The 10,016-nt window shown below is 33.7% G+C and overlaps 1 protein-coding gene across 1 annotated transcript in view; it reads right to left on the bottom strand.

Moving 5' to 3' along the window:
* Positions 1 to 754: 754 nt before the first annotated feature.
* The window catches only part of LOC121374225 (E3 ubiquitin-protein ligase MIB1-like), a 97,758-nt gene continuing 88,496 nt past the window's right edge, over positions 755 to 10,016 (bottom strand). The window contains exons 19-22 of the mRNA XM_041501223.1: positions 8,614 to 8,692; positions 7,423 to 7,509; positions 6,663 to 6,766; positions 755 to 6,181 (exon numbers count right to left, since the gene is read on the bottom strand). Of these exons, the coding sequence (XP_041357157.1) occupies positions 6,041 to 6,181; positions 6,663 to 6,766; positions 7,423 to 7,509; positions 8,614 to 8,692 (411 nt within the window). The 3' untranslated portion in view covers positions 755 to 6,040. The remainder of the gene's footprint in view (positions 6,182 to 6,662; positions 6,767 to 7,422; positions 7,510 to 8,613; positions 8,693 to 10,016) is intronic.

Here is a 10,016-nt window from a genome sequence, read left to right as displayed (position 1 = left end):
AAGGGATCTTTTATATGCACCATCCCATAGACAGGAAGCACATACCATGGCCTTTGATATATCAGTTGTGGTGCACTGGCTGGAGCGAGAAATGGCCCAATGGGCCCACTGACAGGGATTGATCCCACACCGACCGTACATCGAGCGAATGCTGTACCACTGGGCTACGTCCTGCCCACCAGCTGTCCAATGCAGATTTAGAGGGGAGTTTGTATTCTTAATGTGTTACTCCCCATTTTTCTCTCCCTCCTTTTTTTTCTACCCCCCCCCCCCCCCCCCCCCCCCCCCCCCCCCCCCCCCCCCCCCCCCCCCCCCCCCCCCCCCCCCCCCTATTTTCCAAAAGTACAACTTCCTTCCAACATAACCAAATATGGCATAATTAGAAGGCAAGAAGACCAGCTGTCCAATGCAGATTTAGAGGGGGAGATTATACACAGCTGAACTTATATTCTTAATGTTACATTTCTCTCTTTCCCTTTTTTTTTGTATCCCCGATGTTTCCCAAAAGTGTAATTTCCTTCCAACATAACCAAATATGGCACAATTAGAAGGTAAGAAGACCAGCTGTCCAATGAAAGTAATGGGTACAAATTCAGAGTAGTGTGTGGCATACACAGGTAAACCTACATTCCAAAAATGTTGGCACCTGCTCTCTCTTTTCTCTCTCCCCTTCCATCCCCTGTCTGTCTTCATATCTCCCTCTATTGTTTTGCCAATTGGGATTAAAAAAAAAGGCAAAATAGAAACATTTTGTGTATAGACATGTTTATTAACTCAACAAAACAATACATACATTCTTTCAATATACATGTATCAAATGTAATTGTACTTCATGACAACTAAGATATATTACATTTTATATAATATCGAAACAAGATCCTACATTTTAATTTATTTTCCAAATGCATTTATGCACTTTATCCATCTTTGAATACAGATACATTTAAAAGAAGCCCACAGATTTATTTTCACATTGTCAATTACTAAAAATTGATTTTTAACGTTGAGGATTTATTACTGTAAAAGGGTACAACTTGTGTATGGCCAATTATAAATATTCAACATGGTATATATAAATAATTTTAAATACAAACTTCTGTGTTTCACTGACTAAGAAGGATCAAATCAAACCTGGTAAGGTGAAAAGAATCAATCCTGTAATTGATCAAATATTATTAAGACTAGCTTTAGTCTGGATTTTGTACGAAACATTGAAACTGGAGACATAGTTATATATCAAAGAAAGATCTTTCTCCAAGACTTTTGGCACAAAGATGTAGGAAGCAAGTACAGAAATATATATTTCATTATTTCTGTAGTGTATGCATGACATTCAATCTCTTACATGAAGCTGGCTGACAATGGGGTGTCAAGTTCACTAAAACTAAGTTTGATTGTGACCCTAGAATGCAGTTAAGATCAAAATGAAATTGTATAATGGCACATCATGGGAATAAAGCACATACACATGTAGTTGATTTATTTAAATTCATAAATTCTTTTTTGTTTTAAATGCTCAAGATTGCAGCTGAAAGACGAATATTAATTAATCTCCATAACATCATTGTATGGTTTTTCTATCAATAACTTAATTTCTTAGCAAACATTTGGATCTTCACAACACAAATACTAGAGATAAGTAAATGATATGTTCAGTACATAGGCATTTTAAATCGGGGCACCATGAGGGCACTGCACCCCATCAATGAATGTATTAACTACGCACCCCCCTCGTAAATATAACTGGCTCCTGGTCAGGTCAGGTCAGGTCAGAGTGTTTAACGTGCACATTCAGAGCGAGCTGTTGTAGCGCACGTCTGTCCTGGGCACAGGTGTCGGCCTCGGCCGGCTCCTTCATCCAGGACAGGAAAGGGGTGGGTTGGAGGAGGGACTGCCTGCACTGGCATGTGCAACGGAGCACCAGCAGTCTGACTGGGACCTGTAACAGGCGGAGGGTGGTATGGTGCTATGGAATATGGAATGTCCCGTAGAGAAAAAGGGTGCAGTTTTTGTGATGGAAATTAGGAGCAATTCTGAACGGTTGACCAAAACGGAAAATAGGGAGCTACGTATATTTGGCTCCTCAAATCGCTCATCTTTTATGGCTAATGCATTTAATTTATCAGTTGAAGTGTTCCAAATTATCATCATACATGTACAAACTACTCATTAGAATGTATTTCTGAATCATGTTTGCAAAATCCCCAGAATAACAACTTCCAGCCGGCACCAAACAGTTGAGTCAAGACAATGTCATGAATTTCTGTGGGTATTGGGACAACCAAGAACACACTGGATATATACACATAAACATTCTGAGCAAGAGCTATAGGTTTCAGCCAGAAGAACCACATGCCTTTTAACTGGAACAGTGTGCATGGAAATGTTCCAATGTTTTAAGTGTAATATACAATATTTACAGCACCTTATACTTGTTAATGTTCATCTTCAAATACTTCCTTTGACAACAACCTAATTAAGATTTGTTGTTTAAAAGTTGAAAATACAAACTGCAGAAAACTAACAAAATGTGTTTAAAACGGTTTTTAAATGTTACATATACAGTAATCTTACAAAGAGTTGTGATAACAGTAAACACTCAACATGAGTATACATGCACGTATTACATTTATCAGAATGCACTTGCATGCATAAAACCATTAAAAATAATGTTTACGAAGACTGACGGTCTTCATAACATGATAAATAATGATGTAATTCAGTAACAAACCATAATTAAAGGAATTCAATGTTAAAAAAAGGACAAATATTCAATGGTTTAGTACACATCCATAACAACAACTAAGAATACATGGATAATACTGAAAACTATTTCACAAATAAATATACAAGGCATACCATAGCCAATATAAACGCTAATAAGGCCAGTAATAAATGTCTTACTTCAGATATAGATCTATTAACATGCAGTTACTGTACATCATTATACCTTAAGGCAGTAATTAATTACCATATTCATTTTGCTTTTTAATAAACAGAGCTCAAACTTAAGAATTTGTAACCCATGGCATTTTTTTTCCTCAAAACTGCTATGGGCAAAACGGCCCACCGATGGCAATTTTGAGCCCCCCCCCACAGGCACTTTGTATTTTAAATAGCAAATAAACATGACTGCAAGGTTATTTTGCTGTTTGAGGTTTTTTTCAAATATACAGAATTGTGTACACATTTTGGTGTATACATTTTGCCATTATTGGGGAGCTTTACTGCGATGGCCATAATTTCTTATCCTATGGCAATTTACAAGTATATCACAACAATGGCAACTGCTGTTGGTGTCGTGATTAATTTCAAGCCCTGTATGAAAGCAAAGACATTAACTAACAAAAATATTATGGGATATATTTAGCAAATGCACATGTATGCATCTCAAAAAAATAGGACGATTGCACAATGATTCATTATCTTATTTTTGGCACATTAATTAGACTGTCACTTTAGAAACTTGACAATAATTCAGATAAGAAGTTTGTGACAAGTGTTCTAGTATAATTAACAATTATTTTATTAATTTTAAACAATAAAGAAAACAGCCAATATGATCTACATTTGTATTTAGTTTTTTAAGCATTGCCAAAAGTAGTGCAAAACTGATGTTCATGTAGCTACATGTAAGAATATCGGTTTTTAAGTCACATGATATTATTTGAACCAATCTAAGCATTTATAACAACAGAGTATTTACAGATTGGAATTTTTACTACTGTAGATGAAAAAATATTGCACACACTGAAAATTATACTTCCTTCATAATAACTACTAAAATATAACTGTTATCACTTTCTAATACCAGATTTTGTTTTAGCTCTAAAGTTTCACAGTTATAATGCACACAGCATGTGGAAAAACTTGTATGTTCAACAAGGCCTATTAAATTTATATGGGATATGATTTTATTATCTGGAAGAAATAACCATGGAAATTACAGGGTTTAAGCTGGACCGAAATAAGTAACAGTAATTTGGCAAACGTGATGAGAAAATTTGTAGCCAAATTCATGTTTCATTTAGCCAGACAAAATCTGAACAAGAATTCTACAGAATTAAATGTCTTGCCTACAATAAATGTATTCAGTGTCACTGATACTTGCAATAATAGATGTTTGTCTCAATGCATGTTTAAAAATTTAAAATAAAACAACCTTTAAATTAAAGAAAAATCCATTTAAAAAATGCTATAATTTTTTTTTATTTAATACATATGAAATTCACTTTAAGTTTGTGAAAAAGTTGATGCTGTCTTTGCCATTGGAAAAGTAATACCTACATCTCATCTTTTTACTTCATAAAGGCGAAACAAAAATTAAGATATTTTTTTTCTTTTTCGAATTAGCGCTTTGGCAAGTTACTAATGAAATATATATGTTTAATTTGCATTTTGTGATGAGCAAACAAAAGCTGAAATTAAAATAAGGGTTATCAGAGAATTAAAAATTAAAAAATTAAAGGCAGAAAAAAATCAACAGAACCCTGTATATATAATGTAGAAGTCTGATTTACCCTCAATTAAAATGTAATGAAAGTAAAATCAAACTAAGCTACTTACAAGAACTAATTTTATTAATTTCCATAAGAATATTTTTTATGTACATATGTAACAAATTAAAGAAATAAAGCTAATTTTATATACGTTTACTAAATACATACCAGTTTCAACAACACAATCATAACAAACTGGCTTAATTATTTTGTACTGTGTAACATGATTCAATGGAGAAATGTAAAAACATTACATAACATAATGTAATATGATGGTATAGTGTAAATACACATGCATGGACGAACACACACACTTTAAATATATTAATTATACCCTTTGATTAGTTCTGTGAATTAATGAGTAAACAAAAATACATGAGTAGTAACTGTACAGATACAAGTATGTACATCAAAACATTAAATAATTAGATACAAATACAGAACATAACTAATACACTGATTTCATATTATGATGGTTTTGAACCAGGCAATTCATGGTTACACAAAAAGTATTTTTTGGAAAAAAATTACCGTATATTAGTACACAAGATGGCCATTTGACCAGGATTTGCAGTGATGCATAAATAACACACATATTGAAACATTTTTCGTTACTGTACTCACATTTTTGATTGTTACAAGTCATGATTGACTCGCAGTTATTTTAATAAAATGTTTGGTCGATTTCACACTTTTTGTCATTTAATTAGAATTACAAAAACAAAAGCACACAATGTATGTGAAGATACTGGTTTCTTTAATGTCAAGATACTGTCTTAACACACTATTTTCACAACTAACAGTTTCAGTTTGGAATATACTTTGCTTTTTTGGTTTAATACATTAAAAAAAAAAAAAATTCTGAATGTTTGGCCAGCTAATGACAATGTAATGTAAAATTGTTTTCTTCATAAAATTACACCATATCAACTCATGAATACCAAATTCATTTATAATATGTGACAATGTTATATTAACAAACTCATTATTATGAAAACTGATTACACAGAAGTATGTTTTAACATCCATAAAGTTTAACAATTTTCACAATTAGATTAATTTTTTTTTCCAAAATGCTGTCATATTAAGACTTTTTCCAAACAGCATAACCACCCAATTATTATATGATAGTTGTGAATCATGATTTACGATTAATGATTTGTTGTGGTTTCTTTATTTAAATTATAGAACTGAAAAACTGACAAACTTTTATAAAACACACATATCCCTTTTTAATGTCTTAAATTGCTGCTGTTGTATGAGATTCAGATCAAACCGACTAAAACAAATATGATATAACTGTGAAATTTCTACAAATGTAAACGAATCCAGATTATCTTTTCATAAAACACCCGATAAATGGTTAATTTATGTTAACACGCACACCATTTTTCACAGATCCATATTTAAAAATGACAAAAACAAACAAATCTATTTTCTCGATACATTTCTCATGATTAACATTTGTGGTTTTTTGGTATTTTGGTAACACACACACACACACACACATCCTACTAGTAATTACTGAAAATGATGAGTCACTAGTAAAGTAAAATTCTCTTTTCGACAGACTTCCTACAGATGGGGCACTCATTCATTCGGTCTCCACACAGCTGACAGGTGCCGTGGCCACACAGGAAAATCATATTCTTCAGACGATCCATACACACAGGGCAGCAGGTCTGAAAAATAAAATAAACATAGAAAATACAACAGATAAATGAGTCACACAGGACTAGCTCTGGCACTCGCCAAATGCGAATTTTGAAAGTAGTTGGCGAATTTCATTTCAGTTTGGCGAAATAATTTCATGTAATAATTAACATTTTTAAAGAAAATAACTGACAATTTCTGCAGTTTTTAAAGTTTAATAAACAATTTGGCAAATTGTTTTGCTCACCCAAAACTAGCCCTGAATGACTATCTACTGACTCCCCACCACATGTTAGGTAAGAGAAGAAACCTGACATCACCACATAGGATACTCTTATCAATCTGCAGCAAGTGTTCCTCTATAAGATCATTCTTGGACATGACAAACACCAACACCAATAGCTGAAACACACATCTGCTATGGGCAAAACCATACTTTTTAGGTTATTTTTGGTAATTCCCCCACCGAAAACTGTCACAACAACAAAAAACCATGTACATGTGAATTACCTGATCTTTTATATCCTGTAATTGCTGTTGCAACTTCTGAATATCCCTTGACACATCTCGTGACCCATTGTTCATCACCCCAGCTGCTTGGGGAGCCGGTGGTGCTGTAATATGGTAAATAAATATTAGAGGGGAATTACAGTATCTACATCATTTTGCAAAACTGATTTAAAAAGCCCCAAATAGATTACCAGTTTACACATCTATTTGTTTCCGACATAAGGAGGAAAAGACAGATTTATAACAGATACATTATACAAGAATATGATACAATTAACTTATGTTGATATTGTTGGTTCTTGTCAGAGCTCAAGGATCAAAGTAAAATAATCTAAAAGCAATACATCCTCACAGAGATAAAAATTATTTGCATTTGGTTTTTTTAAAAAAAAACAGTTCAAAAAAAGAAGAAAAAAAGGGAAAGAATACTGGAAAAGATAATAGAACAACATTATTTATAATGGAAGATGCTAAGCCAAATAGAGACTTAATTTTATGGAACAAAAAATTTACAACAAACTGATTATTTGTCAAATTTGCCTTGTAGTTGCCAATTATGTTTTTTAACACCCTCTATCCCATAAAATGTTTCCAGATATTTTGAATGCAAACCTAACTCATTCCAAACCCCCTCAAACATTACATTACACAAATGTTGAATATCTCCACATTATTAAGATCTCACATGAATATAATGAACAGAAAAGATTCATCTATTTGATAATAAAAATATAATAATATGAGATAACTGTAAACTTACGGGTGCCACCACAACATACAATGAATGGTATATTTTTCTCAATGGATGCTCGACACTGCACACACTTCTTCATAAGGGCAGCACAACCTGCAAAGAAAAGAAAAGTAAACCTTGGTAAAAAAAAAACAATCGTCTCCCCTGGACTAGTAAAAAAAAAACCATTTAGTTTTGTATGTTTACTAAGATGTCCAGTATTAACACAAAGGAGTGAACAGAAAAATGTAGTAAGGAATAAGTCAAATACTCCAACTAAAACATTTCTCTTAATAGTTAATTTGTAGTCAATAGCCAAGAGAAAAATAAGTGGATTAAATATATTAAGAAGACAGTCAGTTTCTTTTTCTTTTAGTTCAGCTTTACAATAACACTGCAATACAATACAGATAGACATTAAAGGTTAACACTAATTATATAAAATAGCATTTCTAATTATTTGAATAGCATTCACAGCAAGTGTATAATTTCTCATGCATTCTACAACAATGTATAAAACATGAGAAATTGAAATTATAATGTATTTAAATGTAAAGGAATATTTGTTTGATGACACGTCTACCCATTATAACTATTTGGTGTTTTAATATGTTTATTTTGACACTTGATCCAAAGAGAAGAAACCCACTGCCGTAACAGCAATAGAAAAAACAGCAAGAGATCTTTTATAGTCACTTTCCACAGACAGAACAATACACAACAACAGAAAAACTGTGAAACACTGGTTGAGATGATTGTTTCTTTTGACACCACTAGAGCACATTGATTAATGAATCATCAGTTATTGGATGTCAAACATTTGGTAATTCTGACACATAGTCAACAGTGGAAACCCGCCGCATTTTTCCATTAGCAGCAAGGGATCTTTTAAATGCACTTTTTCACAGACAGGAAAGCACATACCGCGGCCTTTGACCAGTTGTGGCGCACTGGTTGGAACGAGAAAAACACCAATCAGTTGAATGGATCCACCAACGTGGTTTGATCCTGCAATGCAAGCATCTCAGCTGAGCGCTCAACCGACTGACAAAAATCCCACCCTGGTTGAGATGATGAAAGAAAAAAAAAATCCCTAGTCCACTGAGGATGATTGATCTTGCAACCCATCACACCTCAGTCCAGTGCTCCACCACTGAGCTATCTATATCCAGCCCTATTTACTGTAATACAAAATATGTATCAGTAAGTGTAAGTTACCATCACAGGCACACATGTGACCACATGGCTTGAACATCATTGATGCCTTCTTGTCCGAACACACAACACATTCCTCGATCTGTCAACAGACAACAAATATATCATTAGTACTATTAAAAAGAACCCTAAATAGCTGAAAAGAAGAATACCGTATACGCAAAAATGTTCGCGAATAAAATATACCGCGAACACGTTGACAGCACTGCGAAGTTGACAGCACTGCGAACTTAATTACACGCGAAGTTATTTCCGATTTAGTATTTTCACATCTTCGTAAATCAAGGCTAATATTCGTTCCTCGTATTCAGCCTTGATACATGTAGTCAAGATTACTGATATCCACTACTAGCGCCCTCTATTGGAAGAAAATTTGTAACACCGATTATGTCCCTTACACAATGACATCGCTGACCAATCACAGCATCGGTAACATGTGACAATCTTGAAAGCAATATCAAAAATTAACCGCCGAAACCTTTTTTTTTAACATATCGTGACAAACACGACACGTTTCCACGGACGCTGACGCTGCCATCTTTGTTTACAATAACAAGGGAATCTATAAGGAGCGTTGCGATTCGTTGCAATCAGATCTCATCGCATCCAATGAAATTTAAGCATTTTGTGGCATGATTTCTTGACGACATGTATCAAGGCTGAATACGAGGAACGAATATTAGCTTTGATTTATGAAGATGGTATTTTCATGGATACAAAAGACAAGCAGTCAGAGATACCTGTTAAATTTATACAGAGTTTCATATGTACTTTGTCTTTACCACCAAATTATCCACAAGGTCACGTGGTTCTGTAAACCTGCATGGTCACGTGAATTTTGTCGAAGTGACACAGTTGGGTGTAAGTCTGTAATCTCAGTTTTGTTTGTTTTCTTTATAACCTTGAATGGAAGTTTGTGGGTACCATCAATAATTAAAAGTTATTTCTTCTGATATTTGCATTTTTCAATTTTCTGTATCACATGTGTGTATTCCACCAATAACATGTCTTATCAGACATACATACAACATTGATGTCTTGCTGACAGCATGGTGAACATGAAGTGTGTGCGTGAAATCGTCATTGAAAAGAGTTTGGCAAATGAAATATGGATAATTTTGATTTTATTATCGGGGGACACAGTCGCGAAAATAATTCCTTGCGAAAATGTAACATGAAAGCCCGATCGCAAACTATTTTAGCTGCGGAAATATTTGCGTATACGGTAGTGCATAAATCCTTCAACATTTCCCACAGATAAATATACATGTAATATTGATCTTCTTAATGATGAATGCAAACATCCCCTGTATACTATTATAATTTATATTAAAACATTTTTGTAGAAACTGATTTTTGGGGTATTGTTTGAAAAGTGGGGGACTTTTAATCTGGTTGACTGTTTC

The sequence above is a fragment of the Gigantopelta aegis genome, chromosome 6 (assembly GCF_016097555.1).
Source record: "Gigantopelta aegis isolate Gae_Host chromosome 6, Gae_host_genome, whole genome shotgun sequence".
Lineage (NCBI taxonomy): Eukaryota > Metazoa > Mollusca > Gastropoda > Neomphalida > Peltospiridae > Gigantopelta > Gigantopelta aegis.
Note: the sequence above shows the minus strand (reverse complement) of the source record. Positions and strands in the feature narration are given on the sequence as shown.